Source organism: Chionomys nivalis, chromosome 8, assembly GCF_950005125.1.
Source record: "Chionomys nivalis chromosome 8, mChiNiv1.1, whole genome shotgun sequence".
Lineage (NCBI taxonomy): Eukaryota > Metazoa > Chordata > Mammalia > Rodentia > Cricetidae > Chionomys > Chionomys nivalis.
The window spans coordinates 62,052,734-62,075,135 of record NC_080093.1 but is presented as its reverse complement, the minus strand read 5'-3'; the positions used below and the strand labels follow the sequence as shown (position 1 = coordinate 62,075,135).

At 45.9% G+C, this 22,402-nt stretch overlaps 2 protein-coding genes across 4 annotated transcripts in view; one reads left to right on the top strand and one right to left on the bottom strand.

The window, feature by feature from the left end:
* Dock1 (dedicator of cytokinesis 1) overlaps positions 1 to 22,402 on the top strand; it is a 497,567-nt gene that overhangs the window by 241,616 nt on the left and 233,549 nt on the right. The window lies entirely within an intron of this gene.
* Positions 1 to 22,402, bottom strand: part of Insyn2a (inhibitory synaptic factor 2A) — a 56,104-nt gene that overhangs the window by 32,214 nt on the left and 1,488 nt on the right. For both annotated transcript variants that reach the window (XM_057777088.1, XM_057777089.1), the window contains exon 2: positions 4,521 to 5,682. In XM_057777088.1, coding sequence (XP_057633071.1) covers positions 4,521 to 5,677 — 1,157 coding nt within the window. In that variant the 5' untranslated portion in view covers positions 5,678 to 5,682. The remainder of the gene's footprint in view (positions 1 to 4,520; positions 5,683 to 22,402) is intronic.

The following is a 22,402-nucleotide window of genomic DNA, read 5'->3' as shown; positions in this document are numbered from 1 at the left end:
TCTTACAGGGGTCACATACCAGATATCCCACATATCAGATATTTACATTACAATTCCTAACAGTAGCAAAATTACAGTTATGAAGTAGCAGTGAAAATAATTTTATGGTTGGGGGTCGCTACAACATGAAGAACTGGTTGCAGCATTAGGAGGGTTAAGAACCATTGCCCTAGAGTGGCTGGGATTGGTTAGCTTATAGGCAGGAAAAACTATCTCTCCATAGTGTTCTGCTGGGGCTGCAGTGCGCTAAGCAGTGAGACCCTTCAAACAACTGGTCAGTGGCTCTCCAGCTCAGGAAGCCCCTGGTGGCTACAGGGAATTTCCCCCGTTCTAAGAACTAGTTGGGTTTTTAATCCCATATACCGCTTGCCCGGCTCTCAACCGTTAACAAACACATCAGTCCTGCAGGTAGCCTGCGTGACCTAGCACTTCCGGAGAAGAGATCAGAATAATACTGAGAACGCTGAAATGGGCAGGGTAATTCTTGGCATTCATGCCAGCCTGGTGAGCAAATGCCGCCTGTGCTGCATAAAGCAGGGTGATTTGAGTGAATTGTCCAAACGGTTTACAGGGGGACTAAAAAGAACGAGCGTGAGGAAATTTTCACACAGCCCACTTCCTTACAGAAGGGATCCTCTGTAATGCTGCCCATGGATCCCAGCCTATACCACTATGTGGTCCTATAGGCCGGGGCTTGTCCTAGACACCATATGTAAGCCACCACCACTCCTACTTGACGAAGACCCAACTGAAGCTCAGTTGCCTTTGATGAGACTGCACCGCTCAAGCCTTTCAGGTACGCAGACGAGCAAACGAGACTAGTGGAAGAGTCTCTTAGGAAGCACAGCTTGGAAGGGACTGAGAGCAGCTGCCTGGTGGCACATGGCCCTTCAGAGAGAAAAAGCCACTAGGAAGAGCTTGTCTGATGGTCTGGATCATGAAAAGCCCTATCAAAGATGTTATACACTGAGTACAGTCCAGGGGACGTAGAGGCTGCAAGTCATACTCAGAGATACCGCTCTCCCCTCACACCGTCTAGACATTAACACAAGAGAAGACCCATGGCCCTCAAGGCCTCAGTTCTAGCCCATGGAACATTATAGAAATGTGGGTATAAGATGTGTCACATAGACGCAGTCATGGCTGCACTGGGCCCACCACATTAAGAGATCCTCCTTAATGCTGGTGACTTCTTGTCCAGAGCCACTCTGTGCTTTCCTGGGCAGGAAAAGGAAGTAGAAGCCCCCACTAGCCCACTGCTTCATAAGCATCTTCCATAGTTAATGACTCAGAGGCTTGAGACTACTTCCTAAGGACAACTTTTGGCATTTGATCGGTCCTTCAATTCTTTGTTATTTTGCAGGAAGTGAATATGTAATGATACATACATATATCAATGGCAAAATGGCTCAGTGGGCAAGGGCACCTGCCACCAAGCTCGATGACCTAAGTTCCATCCCCATGACCCATGTGGCAGAAAGAGAGAATGGATCTTTGCAGGTTTTCCTTTGTGCCCCCAACCCCCAAACACACACACACACAGAAAAATAAAATATAATTTTTAACATATTAAACACTAGTCATTGTAAAGTAGAATGCATTTCCTGTTGTTTTAACTTGGGGTAGAAGCGAAACAGTCATCTCCAGCCTCCATGAAGTACCTATGTCCTGAGAACCCCTTCTCCCTTCAGGACCACAGTGGCACCATTCAGGACTGGGCTTTGGTGATTAGAGGAGCAGAGATTTTCAGGATGTAGGAGCTGATGCAACCACCTGACGATGCAGTATTTACACCAGGGAAATGGGCAGTCGCTATCCTTCCCCAGAGTCATTACAGGTGTCACAGTGGGGAACTGGCTGTAGCTGACTCTCCAACTTCTGGAGACTCCTTGGGACCCCATCCTCACAGCTTCTGCTTTGCTCCCTAGAGGGCTGCTCCCCTCTGTGATATTCTCAAGGGAAAAGGGAAGTGAGAAATTTATTAGTCAAATTAATGATCTTGGGCATGGCATGGGAAGAGCCACCATCGTAGTACCCTTGGGCTTTGAAACTAATTGATTCGCTGTTAAATGTATCCAGAGGGTTCCCTGAGATGGGTGGGAATGATTGTTCTAGAATCAGATGTGAGAGGCTACCATCCTATGGACCTGCCTTGACACCCTGAGCTTGTCCTGTATGGACAATGACAGTAGAGGTTTGTTTTAAAGATGAGGGAGGGGACCACAATTTTAAGGTGTCAAGTCTTAAGATGGCTAGGGCTCTGGGCATACTTTGGGATACTGGAAGAAAGGGCTTTTTATGATAGGAGACCCTTTCCTCTGTCTTCAGTTTGACACTATTAAACTCTTAAACCCTGGCCAGTGTGCTCAAAGAGTAAATGGTCAAATGTAACTAAGTACAATTGACTTGATGGGTTTTATTAGGCACAGGCCGCTGGCAGCCACTACACTCAACAGAGAATCCCCAGGGGTTCCAGGGCAATGTGGAGTCACACCCTTTGTGCTCAGCAGCGTAAGGGGGATGCATTCATTGCATTGGACTCAGACATGGGGCCCAAGTGTTCCCTCCTCCTCCTATCCAAAACCAATAATCAGACCAATACGTAGATATTGGCAGCCATTACCCAGTTCAGAATCTGTCCCTGGGATGAATACAGCCGAGAATCACCTGTGTAACTCTCACTCTCCGCTGCGAGACGAGCAAATGCCCCCAATTTCTAGGTGGAGAGATGAACTACAAAGGGGTGTCGCCCTTGTGCAAGTCACCAGAGCCAGAACTTCCATCCAGACATACCTCACTGGACTCGAACTCACTTGGCTAGCCACACAGAGCCCCTGGGAAGCTAGAAGACCCTACTGAAGCAAAGCTCTGTGCTTCTTCTACTAGCACAAAGAAGTGCCTAGTTAAACGCATGGCTTTCCCTTCCTAGGGTGCTTGAAGATGTTTCTGTTTGAGTGAGACTCCCGGTGGGTACACACATTACCATACTATATACATCTGGCTTCACACCACTTGCTGAGGTTTGTTTTCCACCTCGTGTTGGTGATATCCTTTCATGTTGCTGTGTGGCTCCAGTGACTACCAGCTATATCAAAGTCCAGGATTGGTTCCTGTTTGACCCTCTCATTTTTGTGACCTGCTAATGCCCAAGTCCGTCTTCCCCAGTGTGTGACTTCTGGATGTGTATGGATTCAAATGCCTGAAATGGATGAAAATGGAGACGGACGGCCTCTCAGCATTAAATGAGCGTCCTGCAACTCCATGGTATCAGATTGACTACTAGCCTCCCATCAGGTTACTTTACATTATGCAAGTCATGCTTTTAGCTTCACAGCCACTGGAATCTGACTGTTGGTCAGAGGTGGGGCCGGTACTAAGAAGTAGCTCCTCTTGTCAACAGGGTTGGAATGGCCAAAGTCAAGGGTAGGACAAGCACCAGGTACCTCACCATTGAAACTAGTGCATTGGCTTTACCTCTGCCCTGGAAGGCAGAGGCTATTTCTTCTCCACTGCTCACACGAAGCAGACTCTGCCTAATTCGGCTCCAGCAATCCTCTACTGATGCTTTGAGTCTGGGTGTTCTGCTGCAATGATAATGTATTACCTGGCTTCCCTCTGTCACGCGGCTGCCAGCTCAGTTCACCCACAGAGTAAAGGGCACCAGTCACATGGACAAGAGAACACAGCCTCACATCCAACCTCCAGAACATAGTGGAGCGGATGAGGTGGTTTCAAAAGGTTGGACAAGAGGAGGCTTGGCAGGTCAGACTAATGTTGGGGAGCCATGGGCACTGTGCATAGTCCAGCCCTGGCAGCCTTGCCCACAGTGAGGGCTGCGGGAGATGTGTTTTCTAGCTTGGACGATCAATGGCTGGTCAAGTCCAACAAGCCCCAGCTGATGCTGGATTGTGTTAAAATCCAAAATGGACACCAAACACAACTCATGAGTGCGGATGTCTGCCTCCTAATCACCTACAGACAGAGCTTGCCTAAAGAGGGCCCCTGCCTCTGTGTGCTCCAGGAAAAGAATGAAAACCAAAAAGACTATCGCATAAAACCTTATATGATCCAGCATGCGATCCCATTGAAATCATTTATCACTCGCTAGCATTTACTTTTCCTAATGACATCTGATTTGCCCGCCCCCCTTCTATTATGGGAGTCCTAAGAATTAAATGGAACTCATATATAGATATTTTGAACTGGTATATGTATTACAATTCATTAAGATCAGAAACATTAATCTGAATAGATCACAAGGAAGACCCAACAACTCTGAATATTCAGGTAGAGCTTGAAACCAAGTTCAGACAAGTAAACACTAACAAGCAAATCAATGTCAGGAGTGTGCCAAGAAGCCTGGCCGTCAACACGCCTGTGATCCTCGTAACTCACTAGTTCTTCCAACTGCAGCCTTGACACAGAAACACTGGCATTGGACTCTTAGGGATGGGACCTTGGGGCTGTTGAGGAGGCAAGTGGCAAGCCTGCGGGGAATAAGCCAGAGTCGTCATACATACCCTTCCCGGTGGGCCTCTCCTTTCTCCAGCTCCTGAATGACTCCCAGCAGCACTTTGATGGTCTCCTGGCTCGAGCTGATTAAGTTCTCCATCACCTGCAGCTGGGCCTTGAGGTCTACCACTTCGGTTTGAGGCACAATTTGTTGGCGTTCTTCATCCCCCACCCCAGCTGTGGGGCTAGGTTGGTTCTGTGGGGGCTGTTCGCTACATTCTGGGGACAGGCACTGCACTGGGGGTGAGCAGGCCAGAGCAGAGCCTGTGGATGCCTGCAGCCCGTTGAGGTGAGCAGCCCTCCTCTGCTCCTCATCCGCAGGGCAGAGAGACCATTGGCTGGCAGCAGCCGAGTTCGACAAGCCAGGCTCAGGGGCCCTGGTACTGACGGCAGGCGGGTACACAGTGGCAACCTCTGTTTTAAATACCCTTCCGTGGGTAAGCGGAGTGGGCTCCTCTGAGTCAAGGGTGCCCCTGTCTGGCTTAGCTCTCCCGTGGAGCTGGTGGACGGGCTCCTCGGAGGGAGGCCGAGAGTTCTGCACTAGAGCTTCAGGATAGCCAAGCATGTCTGGAGTCTTGCAGAGCTCTGCACAGTTGACCCCAGAAGGTTGGTCCAGCGCATTCACGTGCTCGTTGGAATGGAAAACCAAAGCTGTGGTCTTGTGAATCCTTCCCGCGCTGCAAGGCCGGGGTTCCTCCATGGACCTGGCCTCGCTCTTCTCTTTTGAACCCGCTAGAAACCCATTGTTCTGGCTTTTGAAGGCATCTGCAGCAGGCAGGCTTTTGAGGCTGCCTTTCTTGCGGTCCAGCGGGAATGTCTGGTAACACTTGCGAAGGTCTGGTGAGGTCTGCACGCCCGTGCTCTTGGTGACGTTGGGAATGGATCGGCGTGCGGGCACTGTCATATACTTACGGTAGGCCGTCCTACAGGACACAGCCTTGGCCTCTCGCTTCTCCCCCAGAGACCCTGAAGACAGCTGTGTGTCCCTCTGCTCATTCTGGGCCTCACAGATATCCTTAAAGCGCACCTGTAGGGCTTTGTTCCGCTTTTTGATCTGCCGGTTAGGGTCTAGGGCATATCTCATCTCCAGGGCCAGGCAGGCAGCTGGCTCCACTTCCCGCTCTGGTGTCGTGAGTATGCATCTACCGGAGTCCTTGCTGACCATGGTGCCTGCATGCAGAGACAGCAACAGAAGCTTTAGTGGGTCAGAAGCACACACGCAAATGCAGCCGAATGGACTTCCAGCCAAATTACAGCTGTCGGCTTCCTAATTATTTTTAAACAGGTGAGGTCAGCCTTTATGTTAAGGAAAATCAGACAGGCGGGGAGTTGCTGGCAGGCACAGCATGAAATGCTTCTCGATATTAAAGCCTGCTTACTTTTCCATGTGGGATACACTTGGTTTCTGTTTGATAGTAATGCCTGTTTCCCCATTAGACAAACCTGTTTTACTATATTCATCAAGCAGCCCAGTGTCGCCGCTTCGTCAGCTCTGCAAACTATCTTTTCACGTGTGTCTCCTCTCCGTAGGCAGATGACTTACCAAATGCATGCAACTTATTTAGTTTAGGATTTTTACGATTTTTTTTTGGAGGATGACTTGATTAATCTATTATTGGAATCCAACAGTATTAAAGACTTACTGAAGGCTCTAGGTCCTGAGCTGATAGACACGTGTAGAGGAACGCCCTTGCAGGCAGGAACCAGGGTCAGTCAACATGGACTCTGTGGGGAGCCAGCCATATTCCTCCACAGGGATATCTCCGGGATTAAGTCATGTTGCGGAGCATGGCTTCTAGAAACATCAGTCATGAACACAACATGGGTTTCCCTGAGTCTACAAAAACAGCAATACCATCTCCTTGCTGTGATTCCTTGGAGAATGGTATTGGGAAATTACTTTAAAAAATAAATTATTCATTCTAGAATCAAATTTTGTGTTTTGATCACAACCCCTGGGAAAAAATGACAACAATGGTAGTTGTTCTAGCATTTAAATTCTGAAAGAAAATAAAATCAGGAGGCTTTTTGTTAATCATGCAGATTCATCTTGGGCTGAGCTATTAAATGCAGCTAAAGAGATGCAGGTGGCCAATGATTCTCTGGGGAATACCGGCAGGGTAAGTGCCTTCCCTTTATTAGATAAGCAGATTCGCAGCTGCTTATCACACACCGAAGAACTTTCTCAGGGGCTGCACTTAAAGCAAGATTCAGTGAAGCTGGGCCTGGTGGTGCAGATTTCTGATTCCAGGTACTTAGGAAGCTGAGGCAGGAAGATCACAAGTATAAGGCTTGCTTGTACTACAGAGTGAGTTCCAGGCCAAGCAGGGCAGATCAAGGAGTCCTTGCCCCAATATAAAGTAAAAATAGGTCTGAGATAAAGCTCAGTAGAGCATTTTCTTAGTGTTTATGAGGACCTGGGTTCAATCCTGGGTTTGGCAAAAGATAAACAGAAGATAGAGTTACGTGTGCTGCTTGTGATCTAGCTGTCGCTGGCTTCCTGACATTTGAGAGTAAAGTGGGGGTCGGCTGGTTGGAAATGGGTATCCAGAAGATTCTGGCATCAGAACCCCAGCGTTCAGGGTTGCAAAGTCACAGAGATGAGCCAAGGTCAGTAAAAGCGGCACTCTCCAGCCCAATGTCAACAGAACTAAAGCTCTGTCCTGAGGCAGAGGATTTGCAGGGATAGTGATTTTGACAATGGTAGCACTGTAGGTAAGACCCCAGCCCAGAGACCTGGAGGAGACAGTCTCAGGAAACACCATGACAATGGAGATATTTACAGAGGGGCCGCTACTTAGGGGACAGGGAATTATTTTTCTTACATTTGGTGGCAGCATTCCCATATCACAGAGGTATGCTATGCCACTTGTCCAACCTCACACAGCAGGTGAAGAGCACAGATAGGCCATGGCCTCCAAATCCCAAGCTCATTCTGTTTCCAACAGGCCCCGATGTCCAACGCCTCACCTGTCCTTAATCCTTAGTCAGTGCTGTAGGCCGGTAGGCTTAAGGGCTTGCTGAAGGAGAGGAAGAGAGGAACGCCAAGCCCTTGGTATCACATGACCTATGCCTTCTCTGCAGTTATACTTCTGCTACACTGGCCTTTGCTGCCTTGCAAGCCACAGGTGTTTGCAGCGTGAAAGACTCGGAGGCACATCCAATCTCCAACTCTTCATAATATTGCTGAACAGCGAATGGTTTTGGGGGAGGTACCCTAAAATCACCTCTGCAGCCTTTGGTTCAATTTCCACCATGGTTACTCAGGTGCAGCTCTACTGGCAGGTTAGGCAGATGACCGGCTGATACTGGATGGGTTTTTAGCAGCGCAGAAGGCTCAGCAGCTGCAGTCAGCAGTGGCCGTAGCTTCTTCCAGAGAATGGAAGCACACCTTCCTTCCAGTGTGACAGCCGGCAATGTCACCAAGGGAGCATCACCACCATGACAACCCTGCATTAGCCTTTCTAACCATGAATGCCCAAGGCTTCTATTGTCCCGGAGTTACGGCCTCAGAATGAAGGCTTTCAAGTAAGGTGCTGAGGATATCAGCAGACGTCTGTAATCTGAAACTCAACCTCCAGGGCAGGTTTAGAGATGAGGGAATAGGAGTAGAATGGACCAGAGATGTAATACTTTAATAGCAAGGCTCATACAGTGGAGGTGGGGATTGTGCCCTGGGGTGGAGGGCAGCAGGGCAAGCCTGCCAGCACAGATAAATAGCTATCCTTCAGGGATACTTACCCCCGAAAAGTAAAAGACATATACTCAGAAGTTGGTGCGGGGGAAGAGCCTTGGAAACTGGGGCCATAAGAAAATTAAATCCTAACCCCCATTCTTATCTGTGACTGTTCTTTGGCTCCCTTGCCATCTAGGTGTGTCAGAATGTATTGTGCCATCGTTGTGAAGGAGACCTTCATACTAGGGGAAATTTGAAAAAGAGAGCATTTTTACAAAAAGCAATTTACTAGTAATTTTTCAGCCTTTTCCCTGCCAGTCCTGAAAAATGTGTGTCTGAGTAAGTTTGTCCTGCTTCACTATCCATCATCAGGGTTTGCCAGGAACTGCACTGAAATAATTTCCCTACATCACTCTGCTGGTTTGCTGAGTGGTAGAGCAGACCATCAAACTCATAAAACAAATCAGAGGAATTAATTGCTGGTGGTAAAAGCAAAATAATAAAAAAACAAAACTCTCAGCTTTTCGTGCTCTACAGAGTTGCTAGCTAAGTATGTAAAAAGACTATTCCCTTATTAGGGAAAATAAAGATAAATAATAAGGAAGTTCTTTGCTTTAGTGGGCCTGCACTGGGGGGTTGACCCTAGGGCCTTATATAAGCCTGCTGGGCGCATTTGAAGATTGATTTTTATCTTTTTTATTATGCGTACATGTACGAGTCGAGATGCTCCAAAAAGGCCAGAGGCATTGGAAGTGCCTGGAACAGGAATTATGGGCCCTTGTGAGCTGCCTGTCATGGGAGCTGGGAATTGTGCTTGTGTCCTCCACAGGAGCAGTTGTGTGCTTTATTGCTGAGCCATCTCGCTGGGCCCTATGCATGTACCATGCTAACAAATGCCAGCTTATGCCTGTACATTTCACTCCCATCTTCTCATTTGACCCTCAGAATCCCCCTGCTTGCTGGGGAGACTCCATTGCTAGCCTCATCCTCTATGTTGAGACTCGGAAGAGCACAGCTGGTGGCCTGAATAAGTCCCTTTGAATAACATTCTCTAAAGAACTGTCCTAAGCAGAGAGATCTGTCACTTGGCCTGACCCCTGGTCAACTTCAAGAAGCATCAGCTAAGCCCGGCATGGTAGCATGTACCTTCAATTCCAAAACATGGGAGCCAAGGACAAGAGGATCATTGCAAGTTTGAGACCAGCTTGGTCTACACAAAGATTCTGGGCTAGCCAGTGGTAATTCAGGCCCTTTCTTTAATGATAATAATATTAATAACAATAATAAAGTATCAAGACATCTGAAAAGTGAATCACTCAGCCTTCTGGCCTTCTCATATTATGTATCAAGGGTGAGTTATGAGAGACCTCCAGTGGTCCTGGAACATGTCTGTCATTGGTGCGTAAGGATTGCCTTGAAGTTCGAGGTGACTGTCAGACTTGAATTGCGTTTATAACATGGCTTCCTTGGGTAGGTCACTCCATAGAGCTAGAGGTGCTGGTCCTTTGGGCAAATCTCTTAATCTGCAGAGCAGTGAGAGTCCATAACTTGTGTTAGATTTAATGGGAAATGCTTTGGGAAAGTGGCAAGTCATAGTTGGGCCTTCCTGGCTCAGGGAAATCTAGATGCTGTTGAGCTGTGTAGAATATAAATGTCTTAATTACTCTCAAATTAAATTTCATAATCAAATGTGAGCTGTAAATATATAAACCCTGTAGTTTTAGATTAGCGATGCCGTGTCATCTCTGTACTGTTTTAAATTAATAACACAGATAAAAACACACTCAGTTCAACAGCCCAACAATAGGTAAACAGTCAAGTAAATGATGGTGTATCCCCACTCGCTGTGACCATTAAAATAATCATTATAAAGAAGGCATGGTATCGTCACAAAACAGAAGCTAATGTTACGTGAAGGAAAATGGCCTACCAAGTTTAGCTGGGGAAAAGGAAATAAACCAAAGTGGTTGCTGTTGTATTTAAACATTGTCTTTCGAAAGAGTGTCTTACCTGTGTTTTTTGACATAAGGCTGTGTTACTTTACTTTTCCTGTTAAAACTCATGGAGCAAAGCACCCCTTCTGCAGGTCTTTGTAAGTGTGAACACTCTCAAAGTCCCAGAAAGGATCAGGCAGTCCCCAAAGGCCTTCTTTGATCATGCCAAGAAAGTGCTGAATTTTAGTGATGGTAGTGTGTGTCCGTGCTTGTATGTCTAGGTATATACCTACCACATAAATACTTGAGTGTATACATATGCTCTCATGGGTTGGAGAATTATTAGCAAACCATGCCAGCAATCCAGAGAACTTACTATGAAGAAGAAAATAGCCGCTGGTTTGAATTTATAATCAAATCAATTTGCCTTGTGGGCTGTGATGAGCAGCTCTGGAAGTTTGGGGTCTCATCAGCTGACAGAAAAGACTCTTGCTTCTATTCTGCCATTGTAAAATGTCTCATCCTTCCCAGGATTCCTATGTGCCCCTCTAATGTGGTATGTGTGTCTTGATTGGTTCTCTGACAGGTGGGACTGTAGAGAAACAACCTGCCTTGTGGTGTTCCATCACTGTATATAGCCTAAGAGCCAGCAAGTCACCCCATGAATGTGGATCGGGACTGCATGAAATTGCCTGCTTCCCAATGGCTCTCCCACAGTCAAGGCACCTTGGAGCCAGAGATGCTGGCTGCGCTTCAAGATTAATTGGGTCAACATTTTATTCCACATGCTGAGAAAAGGCCTGTGCATTAGGCTCCTCAGAGTGGGGAAAAGGGGCAAGTGGATGAGCTTTACCGTGGAGCTTCCCAGTGGGGAAGGAAGGTAGGCTCTCCCTCGCTCCAGGACCCCTGTTTATAGGGGAAGCTTTAATGCAGTAACCTAGTTCACAGTCCTGAAGCCCGTTTGTCTTGAAGCACAGACCACCCATAGATGCTAGAATGGGTCTCAGCTTCACAGTCTGGATTAATTTAACACATGGAGATGCCCTTTTCCCAACACTTGTTCCATCTTCAGAGGCCACAGATCTGACTGGAGAGGGATGACTCTAAGTACATTCAGATGTCTCTCTAGGGTCGGCCAGAAGTGAGGGAACAGCTCCAGGGACAGCAACCTAGCTGTGGTAGGAAATCAGGGAAGACACAGCCTGCTTGTGTTCTTGTTCTCGTTCTTTCTGTCCCTTCCTCCCTCCCTCCACCTCTCTCTAGGCTGACCTTGATCTTACTAACAGTATTTGAGGATGACCTTGAATCACCACCTCTGGTACTGGGATTATAGGTATATGCCTGCAGCTCATTTACTTGATGCTGGGAATCAGTGTGTTGGGCATGCAAAACAAGCCATCTCCCAACTGAACTACATCCTCTCCCTCTCTTACTGGATGGAATATCAAAGGGTAACCTGAACCTTTATGAACTGGTGCCTCTCTAGTCTGAAGTTGGGAATAGTGATATTTCGAGGTAAAATGCAGTCTTTGGGGCAGAAGAAACCCTGTCTCCGCTGGGGCTCTGGTTTGCCCTTATCTGTGTCATTAGAACATGTAGCTCACCAAGGGGCTCTGGTTTGCCCTTATCTGTGTCATTAGAACATGTAGCTCACCAAGAGAGCGCCTTGGAAAAGTCACCCCAATGTTGCAAACCACTGCTATCATGGGTGCACACTGTCCTGCGCAGTGAGCCAGCAGAAAGGCATGAGGTGTGTGCCTGGTCCAGGCGTGGACACCTTGGGTTTGGTGTGGAGGCTTCAGAACAGTGGCTGTTAACCTGTAAACTGTGACCCCTTTGGGAACAGAACAACCCTTTCACGGGGATCGCCTAAGACAATTGCAAAACACAAATAGTTACATTACAATTCATAACGGTAGGAAAATTACACTTATGAAGTAGTAATAAAAATAGTTTTATTGTCAGGGGTCAACACAATATGACGTGTTAAAGGGTTGCAGCATTAGGAAGATTGAGAATCACTGCTTTAGAAGATCTAGAAACCAGTCCTCTTCAAGGAAGCAGACTCTCCCCTTCACTAAGGTTCCATCAAAGACAGTAACCTTTGTTTACCCACTATCCAAATGGCATCTAAGCTGGTAGAAAGCAATTAGCAGAATGTTATGATTGTCTGTGAAAAATCAACTGGGAACCCTGCCTCCTCCAAATGGGGTGTTATGTCCATTAAAGAAACAACAGCCCTCTCCCCCCACTTCATTTGCAACAGCTAGCTTGGCAATCAATTAGTGGCCCAAGAGTCAGGTAGACCAGGTTCCAACTGTTGGCTTTGGACAGGGAAACTAATCACCCTGGGCTTGCACGTACCCACAGGCATGCCGGTCCCGAGAAGGAGGCAAGATGTTGGCCAGTGATTCTGAATATGGTACATGGGCACATTTCACTACTATGGCCGGCACCCAACTCTCCCTGTGGAGGGTCTAGGCTGTGAAGAGCCCCTCAGAGAGCCATGTGGAGCTCCTCAGAGGCTGGAGCTTGTAAGAGCTGGTGTGGCGCTAAAGCCGTGGCCTCCCTTTCTTATGTCTCGTTGGATCTGTATTCCCATAAAGTTAGGCGCATGTGTACTTGGCTCGATGTGGAGAGTTTTCTACCTTAATTATGCTGAACCCAAACTGGGTTGTGTGTTCCTGTGTCCTGCGAGCACTTTACCCACCAAACCATCTTTCCAGCCCCAGTGCACCATACCCTTTAACTCCTGATTTACTGAAACCTCAGACTGGAATACTGACTTTTCCTCCCTGTCCCTCAAAGTGCCTTATGCAAGCAGAACCTTCCCTGCTACACTTCACTTTCATATCAGGACACCATACTGGGACATCCAGGGCAGGATTTTGGTATATGAGTAGCCATGTACAATAGAAGTCATTTAGAATTGAAGATACAATCTGTCTTTCTGGCAAGGCCACGCAGGTCACTGTCTCTTAGCCTCAAACAGATCCCCACCCCTGTATTCTCCTAGGTTTGGCCAGGATGTTGAATAGGTCTGAATTCACAGCAGAGGTAGCTAAGCCAAGAAGAAAGAGCCGTGAGTGCTTCTTATAATCGGCTTCTATTCATAAGCTGGTTGCTGAATGTAGAGAAAATGTCTTGCCCTAGGAATGCATGTGGACGGCTCCCTGGCTGTACAGAGCTATAGTGTCTGTGACCTGGCTAGCCCTCATACTTTTCCTTGACCCAGGTCTAATGTGGAAAGATAGCCTGCTTTGAATTCTGAAGGCCTTCCGACTCATAGGCTACAAATGTTAGACGGTGCTTTAATTCGGAGTAACTCAAAGTCTGAATCAGGGGAGCCACCTTCTGCCTTTCCCCGAAGCTGATGGCTGGTGAGGGTGACCTCAGAAATTGCTCACTGCCCCGAAGATTGTTTTGTCAGTTTAAACAAGACTTAAGGGCTAGGGAGATGGCTCAGTTGGTAAAGTGCTTTCAAGGACTTGAGTTTGATCCTGACAACAGATGTAAAAAAAGCCAGTAGTGGTGTGTGAGTTTCTAATCCCAGCACCGGGGAACTGTGGACAAGCCGATCACCAGGGCTGCCTCTCCTAATAGATAAGAGAACACATCTAAACGAACAAAGCAAATGGCTCCCGAGGATGACCTCTTGAGTGGACATGCACACGCCCATATCTGCATGGTCGCGGATACTTGTATGTATAACTGATCCCAGAAACACACACATACAGACAGACTTAACTTAGAAAGAGTGTGCATAGTTAATTGCTTGGGATATGGAAAGTGAAGAAATACTCTGATCAGAATGACTGACATTATTGCAGGTCTGCAAAGGTCCAAGTTTCAATCTTCAGAAAGTAAGTACAAGCTGGGCATGGTGGCACATGCCTTTAATCCTAGGACTAGGAAGCCAAGGTAGATACATCTCTGAATTCGAGGCCAACCTGGTCTAAAGAGCAAATTCCAAGACAGCCTGGGTTACACAGAGAAAATTTATCTGGGGAAAAAAAACCAACAAATATAATAGAAAGGAAAAAAAATGTGTCCTCCCTAGTAGTGAGGAAGAGAGAATAAATTGCCTGCATGTTGTACGCTCTTTAGGCTGGGCCACCCCAATAGTTGTCATAATTTTTTCATTAAAATAATCTCATCTGTCATGAATCCTAGTATTTTCTCTTCTTTTCTATAGCGGTTAGTTGATTCTTTTTCTTTCTTTACAGCAGCAATTACCTGTCTGCCTTATTTTATTCATATCAAAAAATTAGCTGCTACTTTTACAACATAGGAATGCAGGCATCTCTCACATGCTCTGTCTTCCACTTTGAAGGTCTGTCTCCTCTGTGTGTGGACTTTAGCAATGTCCCGGTGGCATGGAGCGGGCCCTGTGGTGCTTCTTGAGAGGTGGTTAGTGTGGTCCATCTTCAACCTAGGAACACAGCTACCATGCTTACCTCCACTGAGCTTGAACAAAGGTCTCAGAGGCAGCCTCTAGACCCGTCTTGCACCCACCCCCTGCTTAAACCATCTTCCGGCAAAGCAAACTGCTAACAGTTTGAACTCTTCACGTCAGTCCTGAATATTCCCAGAGTACCTCCCATTATCTCTTATGTCTCGTTGCTGTTGTTTCTCTATTTACTTCCCTTCCATACCATTCCCCTCCTCATCTTAGTCTCTGTACCTCTCCTGAAGTCTACCTTCCATTCTTACTCCTATCCCTATCTGGGGAGGCTCTAAGTAAAGGTGCCTCTCCTCTCGGCAGAGCCCAGTCCAGTAGAAAATCTTGTTGCCTTTAAAGCTTTCTTAATTCCTTCCTACCCAAGTCTAGGTTCTTATTTCTCATCACTACTCAAGAATCCCTACTAACAAAGTTCTGACATCCCCACACCATGTCTAGAACACACTGTGGTCATCCCTACTTGTGTGTCTTTTCTTCCCTTGGCTCACATTCCAGAGATGAGCCTCATTCTCCACTTGTGACTCCTTGCGTTTAGATGGGATAGACTTTGTCTTGCTTCTTCAGGGCTGTTCCAGGAATCTACATGTCCAAGGTAACCAGACACCCTAATGGGTGCTGGGCACACGTGAAACAGTGATGCATCATCATCAGCAATGTGTCATCCAGCTGGGAGTTACACTCAATGCATCCTTTCTGAAGGTACTAGGGATAAGTTGCTGAGAGTGATCTTGGGAATGTGGGCGACTGCACTTGAAAGCATGCAGAAAGCTAATGTGCTTTCTCCCAAACCTAAGTGTTTGGACAAGCCCTACTCAGCAACTTCCCTGCCTTGTACCCAGCCATCCTTCAATACTTGCTGAGTGATTTGAGAATATAAATGTACATCATCCTTGGAGCAGAGGCCCTTCCCATGATCTGGTCAAGGAGCCTTTGGATGAGTATGCAGTATTAGTGATTTCCAAGAATTCTGTCTACATTCCCTGGAGAGCTTGGCTGTGTAATAAACCCTGGGTAGGAATAAGAGAAAGAACAAGTTTTCATTAAGTTTGAAGAAACCACTACCTAGAGTTATGCAACGTTTTTTCCCCTGATGATGCAAGAGAAAGAGATAGCATACATACAAGAATAAGGAGATGGTCTATGAATGGGGCCAGTTTTACATTTCACTTTGAAGCCGAGCAGGGACTTGATGACATATTCCTTGCAGCCATTTCGACTTGCTAACAGTATATTTGTTCTGATGATTGCCAACTGTCTTCTTAGGAATATGATGTAGTTCCCAAATAAATTAAGAATTTAATTCACGCACCTCAATGGCTTCGAGTCATATAAAAATTTCAGAGCGTAACATCTTTCATAATCCCAGCCTTCTGACCAGCTATAGCGGAGGCACCCTGGACCTTTGAGTGGCAAACATTGTAGGGTCCAAAGCACAACAGTGAACCTTAGTACCCCAAAAGTGCATCAAAGTCTGGATGGAATCACATTCATTTTCCAAACACTGTAAGTGACCTGAGAATATAAATATGGATTACTAAGTACCATCAGTCCTTAGGAGTAAAATCAGTCCCTGCCATTACTTATCTACTAAGATGAATGTGTGACCAGAAAAACATATAGATAGGATGACAGACACATTGGTGGACAGAGACAGGCACGTTCTGACAGAAGAAGCAATGATGGGGCAGTTGAACTACGGTGCATTTTGTTCATTCTGCACTTGAGAGAGGTATAGAGAGCTTCATTGGCCTTGAGCCTCACTGTCAGATTTTTGGCAGCTTGGTTAGAGTTGCATAAATCTTTTCTCCACCCAGAGATTGGTGGGCACTTGATTCTTGGGCAGAACCAAGGCCAGGGTAGGCAATTAGGGTATGACACTCTCCTCATACAGAATGCTCAAGTGTCAATCTAGTGGGGAGGCTAAGCTGATATTCCTATGTTTGCCTCCATCTACAGCCCTCCATGGTGCAGGCATCATGGTAATTTACAGATCATGGCAAGAAGAAAGAGATCAACAGAATAAGACATGAGCACAAGGCGGACAATGAGTGGACTCCCGAATACAAGGCAAATGCTGATCTCACCCAATCCTTCATTGTTCCTGCTCCTGGTTGCTCTTCTTAACGCTTTCTTTGGAGGAGGACCTGAGTGTTGATGAGGTGGAGCCTTTTTCTGTGTGTGCATGCATGTATGCATGTTTGTGTTTAAAACAAGGAGTCTGTCTTGGCAAGTAAACAAAGCCCAATAAGTGGCTGTTCTCCCGCAGAAGGAAAAAAGGATGGCTTTTCCTTAAAGACTGATCCCTGGACTTGTTCTCTGCAATGGGTTAGGAACTGAGACTTATAAAAGAAAAAAGAAACTATATATTTAGTCCCCACCCCTATCCTGTTAAGTTAGTGTCTAGAGGTTAGAGACTAGGAAGCATTATATATTTTTTAAACTCCTTGGATCACTTTCTATGTATTGGTTTTTGTTTTTGAGACAGGATTTCACTGTGTAGCTTTGGCTGTTCCGGAGCTTGTGTTGATTGATTAGGCCGGTTTTGACCTCATAGAGAGAGATCCACTTGCCTCAGAATCCTCAGTGCTGGGATTAAAGAGATGCAGAAGCATTGCTGGCTTCCTCGGATCATTCTGATAGTGCATTTATGAAGATAAACCACTGGCTTGTGCCTTTCATTATTTCCTTCCCCCACCTCCTTGATATCTTCTTCATTTTTGATTTTAAAATTTTTATTTATCATGTGTGTCTGTGCCTGCACCTGATCATATGCCATAGAGGGTCATGGGGCATCATCCCTGTCGAGTAAGACTGGGTCATATTTGCACAGATTCAATGATGTCATCGCTCTACATAACCCTGGGTAAATTTGCCACATCAGTGAATCTGACAGACACAGTAAATGGAGATGTATTCAGAGGAGAGTTAATATAATACATACAAAGAAAAATACAAATACCAAGACAAAAATAAACTGAGTGGAGGCACAAATTATTTTAGTGAGGTTATAGAACTAACAACCACTATTCAAACCCGCACACACGACATTTGACGGGGAGAAGTCATAACACCACTGTCTTAAACAACCCTGACAAGAAACATGAAAGCTAGGATTTAAAAGTAAGACACTGGTAGCTCTCAAAGTTTCCAACTCCCCATGCTTCCACTGGCAGCGTTCCAAGAACTCTTCAGGACACTAAGTCCTGGACACAGGTTCCAAGCTGTGGGAGCCTCAAGTTCATCATCAGTGGATGGTAGCCGTTTGTGTAGTGTGGTTTCAAGAAGACAGGAGGGAGGAATCGGCATGTACCATCCTTGTACAGACTTTTCAGACAGTACTGAAGGAAAGGAAGTTGGTGTCACAGTCTCAAACTGAGATGTGAGGTTAAAGGTCCCGAGGCAGACACTGGGGGCTCTCAGCCTGGCCCAGTGAACTCTGGGAGAACTCTAGTGAAAATTCCCTTAAACTTAGAATGTCAGTTCTTGTGTGCGAGAGCTTTCATGGACGTGAAAGCAGGCAGTTAGGCTTGCTCTTCTTGTTTGTCTCTCAAGGTAAGTCAGCTCAAAGACATTCTTCCCTTAAAACTCAAAGTCCACCCAAGTGGACTTTAGCAGAGGAGATCCCAATTGTGAGCTGGGCAGAGGAAACTCAGCCCTTTAGGCATTTCTTTTCGAAACACAGCATGGTTAGACTATCTTCTTTTAAAAAAATAAATAAATAAAAGAGAGGAAGAGTTGCTTCCAGCCAGGATTCCCCGGATTTCCAGTGAAATGACTGACTAGGTTTACTGTTAATAGCCTCATTAAATATTCATTGAGCCCCTGTTACTAGATCCTACAGTGTCCCTTCCTTAAGGCTCTCTTTGAGTTGTGAGTCTCCAGGTCCATCCATCCATCCATCCTTTCCTCCCTTTTTGAAAGTACTTTTGATGCTTAGAGTTAAGAGAAATGATTTCAAACAAACAAAAACAAACAAAAAACCCTCACCTTCTCATGTCGTATTTCCAGTTGAATACCCCAGTCTCAAATTCCAGGGAATCACCACCCCTTTTTCTTGCTGGCTCTTCAACCCCTGGGTAGAACTTCAGTCAGTTCTCTACCGTTGCCATGGTACAGGATTCCACTGTTAAAGATCTGTCATAGCTGGCCCCTCTCTATCCAACCGCAGGGCCAGCCACATTTGGTACTAGTCAGTTCTCACCCCTGGCACCTTCTCAGCTGGCCTCTGATTCCTTTTCTCTGTTTTCTATCTAGATACCAACAGTTAGTTTTGATACACACTCTTGCTGAAAGCATCCTGGGAGGCCTGTCTTGCCCTTCTGGAGGTCCTTCTTAAAGTGGCTTCAAACCATGTCCGAGCACCCTGTGATGCTAAAACCCAAACCTTTGCCAAATGTCACTTCCCTTGCTAGTCTCTTTCCTCTTCTTGTAACACCCCGTTGGTATAAGCACTGGTATCTATGTGCTGGGCCCAGGATCCTCTCTCAACCTGACACTTGAAGTCAGTCAAGGCGTCACTCACACCAGAACTGTCCATCCTTCTTCTCTCTCGTGACTCTAGATGTCCTTGCGTGTCTGCCACATCCTAGTCACTTCTTCTCTTCCTGTTGGACCCAGATTCCTTGAAGGCCTTTCCTGCAGTCTTGAAATTCCCTGTTGCTTATCTGTCTACCTTGCCCATGTCCATTCCCTTCTAAGAGTCAGGTCTTTATAGTGCCAGTAAATTTCCAAGATTCCTAAAAGCACTAGAGAAAAAAAAAAAAAAGCAGATCTCATGAAGCAGGCTGCAGATGCTATGAGCTGTCTAGAATCTACCCACTGAAAACACGTGGAAGAGATTTTACAGCAGGACGGTTGACCCATTCGGGATACTTCCAAGAATAAGGCATAGGGGACCTGTGTCACTTGCTGGAAAGGACTAGGAATACCAAGTGAGCAATGGATCTGCTGTTCCTTAGAGTTTCCTCTCACAGCTGCTGACATGAGGGCCGCAACATCAGCCTGCCCTGTTGCTTCTCCGGTCACTGAAATGGAGAGAAATCAACTTTCATTTGCAAAGCTGCTTGTTACGTTTTCAGCGTTCTGCAGCTTTCTCTCTCACCCCTCCTGGTCTGTAGTTTACTGTTTTCATTTTTATGCCCTAGGCTAGATTATCAAAGGCTGGACTGGAATTTTCCATGGTAACTCCAATGCAAACTACGAGGAGCATTTTGACGTGTGGTTAGGATCACTGTTGGTTGTTGTTTCTTTGCTTCATTTGTTAAAATAGTGGAACTTCTGTGACTGTACACCCTGCGCGGATAAGTCTCTCTCTAGTCTTTTCTTTCTCAGCCTTCCCAATCCCAGATTGATGTGGCCATTGGACACACCTATGAATATGCAGTCCTTCAAATCCTCGGCCCCCTATTCTACAAAAGCAATATCCAAATGATTACTTCAGAGAGAATTCTTTCCAAATCCTCACGAAGTAAGGTTTATGGGGTAATTTAGAAACACAGCTCTTTCTTGTCTCCTATTTCTACTTTCTCCATATTCAAGTTCATGTTTCTCTCATGTCCAGCTGGAACTTAGTCTCCAGTTCAGGCTGCAAATCCTGATGACTTAGGACCCAAGTGACTGAATAACCAGGAGATGTCTCTGACATTCTGGTGTTCCTTAATCTGAGGGCAGGGTCTTGGTTGCCTCCATGACGCCACCATGCCTTCTGTACCTTCGGGGAATGAAACGGTTATATCCTCAGACATGGTTGAGAGGTTCAGACCCAGACCTTGTGTGCCACACTGCTAATTGTGAAGTCATCCAGACAACTTGTGTATGTGATTTGCCAGGGCCACTGTAACTCGTACAAATCTGTATTCCATCCTTAAGGTATAAGAAAAGCACTTTTTTTAAAAAAAGTGTACTGATTAAAGGTCATGATGTTTAGAGTATTTACATAAAGGGAGATTAAGCCTGGATAAAGGCTTCTCTGAACATCGTGGAGACGTGTGTGTTGTCATGTCACATCGCTCATACTAAATTCTGCTTTAAAATATTGAAGCCACTCCATAATGTTATGAAATATTAAAATCAAGCGTGAAGGTTCCTCATCATAAATTATGTCAGCGAATTGCGGGTTGAAGAATGCGGGTCTCTGGAACTACAGTAGAACCCGGCTGTCACATTTACGAAGGTTCTATGGAAAACAGTCCTTCTTGTGTCTGGAAGTCCTATAGCCTTTCATTCCCAGGAGGATGTGAACCACTTCCATTCTGTATATCGGTGCGGTACCCCAGATGATCTGTTAACAGCATCTCTGGCTTAGGTGGCTGCTGGGTTGGTCTAAAGTGTTAGAATTAAAGCCTCTGGTGGCTCTGTTACTGCTCCTCAGTGGCAAGGCCTGTCCTCAGAACTGCTGTACCGTGCTATGCCTCCGATCATTTCTGAGCATTATTGTCTGAACCCAATGTAAGTAATCTGCTTCTACCAGGGAGTTCGGTATCTGTCTCTCTTGGCCAAATAGCCGTGCAATGGAACAAACAGGTATGCAAACATCTAGCAGTGTTGATAAATACCTGGCCTCTCGCTAGGATAGATTGGTATGCCCCAGCCTTCTCTTTATTTTCTGTGAACTCTACTGTGCAGGGGTCTTTTTTGGAGATGGAGATCTGTCAGCACAAGCCTTTCATTTACTTACGTAGTTCTTAAAATTTTGTCTACAAAGGGGAAGACAAAAGTCTAAAATTTCTTTCATGGGGCAAAATAAGCCGCAGCAGAGAAGCTCTGTGGTAAACTGAGGTAATGGGATGAGCAGATTTTCATAGAGCTTTCTAGTGCTTGTCTTACTAGCCTGCTTCGTAACCACTAGTTATGTTTCTCAATGTGATAATGGACCTGATTTATGTCAAAAGCCCAGTGTCTTAATCACGACAATAAAACAGAAAATCATGGCAACTGTTGTCCTTTTAAGACATTCTTTGCTTTTCAAGGACATCCTGTCTTTTAAGAGGAACCTTTGCAGATAAAAAAAAAATTAAATTGAATCACCCTACCTTTTAATGGAAAGATGGATTTAATGAAGAAAACAAAACTATCTATGGCTCACATAATTTATGCCAAATGTGACAGCTATGCTGGGCTCGCTCCCTCCCAGATTCAGTTCTGATAAACCCGTCCTGGAGGGCAGTCACCCTCTCATGGAAGTAGTAAACCCGGACTGTAAATTATTAATAACCGGTGAGGTATGCAGATGGCAGGACTTGCATTTTTTTTCCTTTGAGCTGTTTTGTGCACGTTTGCTAATCTTGCTTGCAAAAAAATATTGCAAAGATAAATATGAACTTTGAAAAGTAACATTCAACAGGATGCGAATGTAAGAAATAGCACACCATGAATAGTAAAACCCAGCATGTTCCGCCTCTGCGGAGTGAAATGATTACTGGCTGTTCAGCCTTTACCATCAGCTTCAGGAGGCAGTATCCTTTTTATTTATGAACTTCTCATGGGGGGGGGTGATCTAGGTTTTATGATCTGAATGGCATTTTTAGTCAAACACCTAGTCCTGTAACCTTGAATGTGCCCTGGTCAGGTTGTGAAAAAGAACCCCAATCAAGTCATTTTTCCAAGGGAAAACCTTCACGTGGCTGACCTCAACCTGGTGCTAGCCCATGCCTTGGTGCTCTGAAATGATCTTGTAGGTTCTTAGCCAAGGCAGGGCTTGCCCAAAGTTCCTTCCCACTCTTGCCAGTTTCACCTCGGGATGCTTCGGCAGAATTTCAGCACCCATGCAGACAAGGTCATATTAAACTGCTTCTGTTACTGCTTCTAGCTCATGAGCCC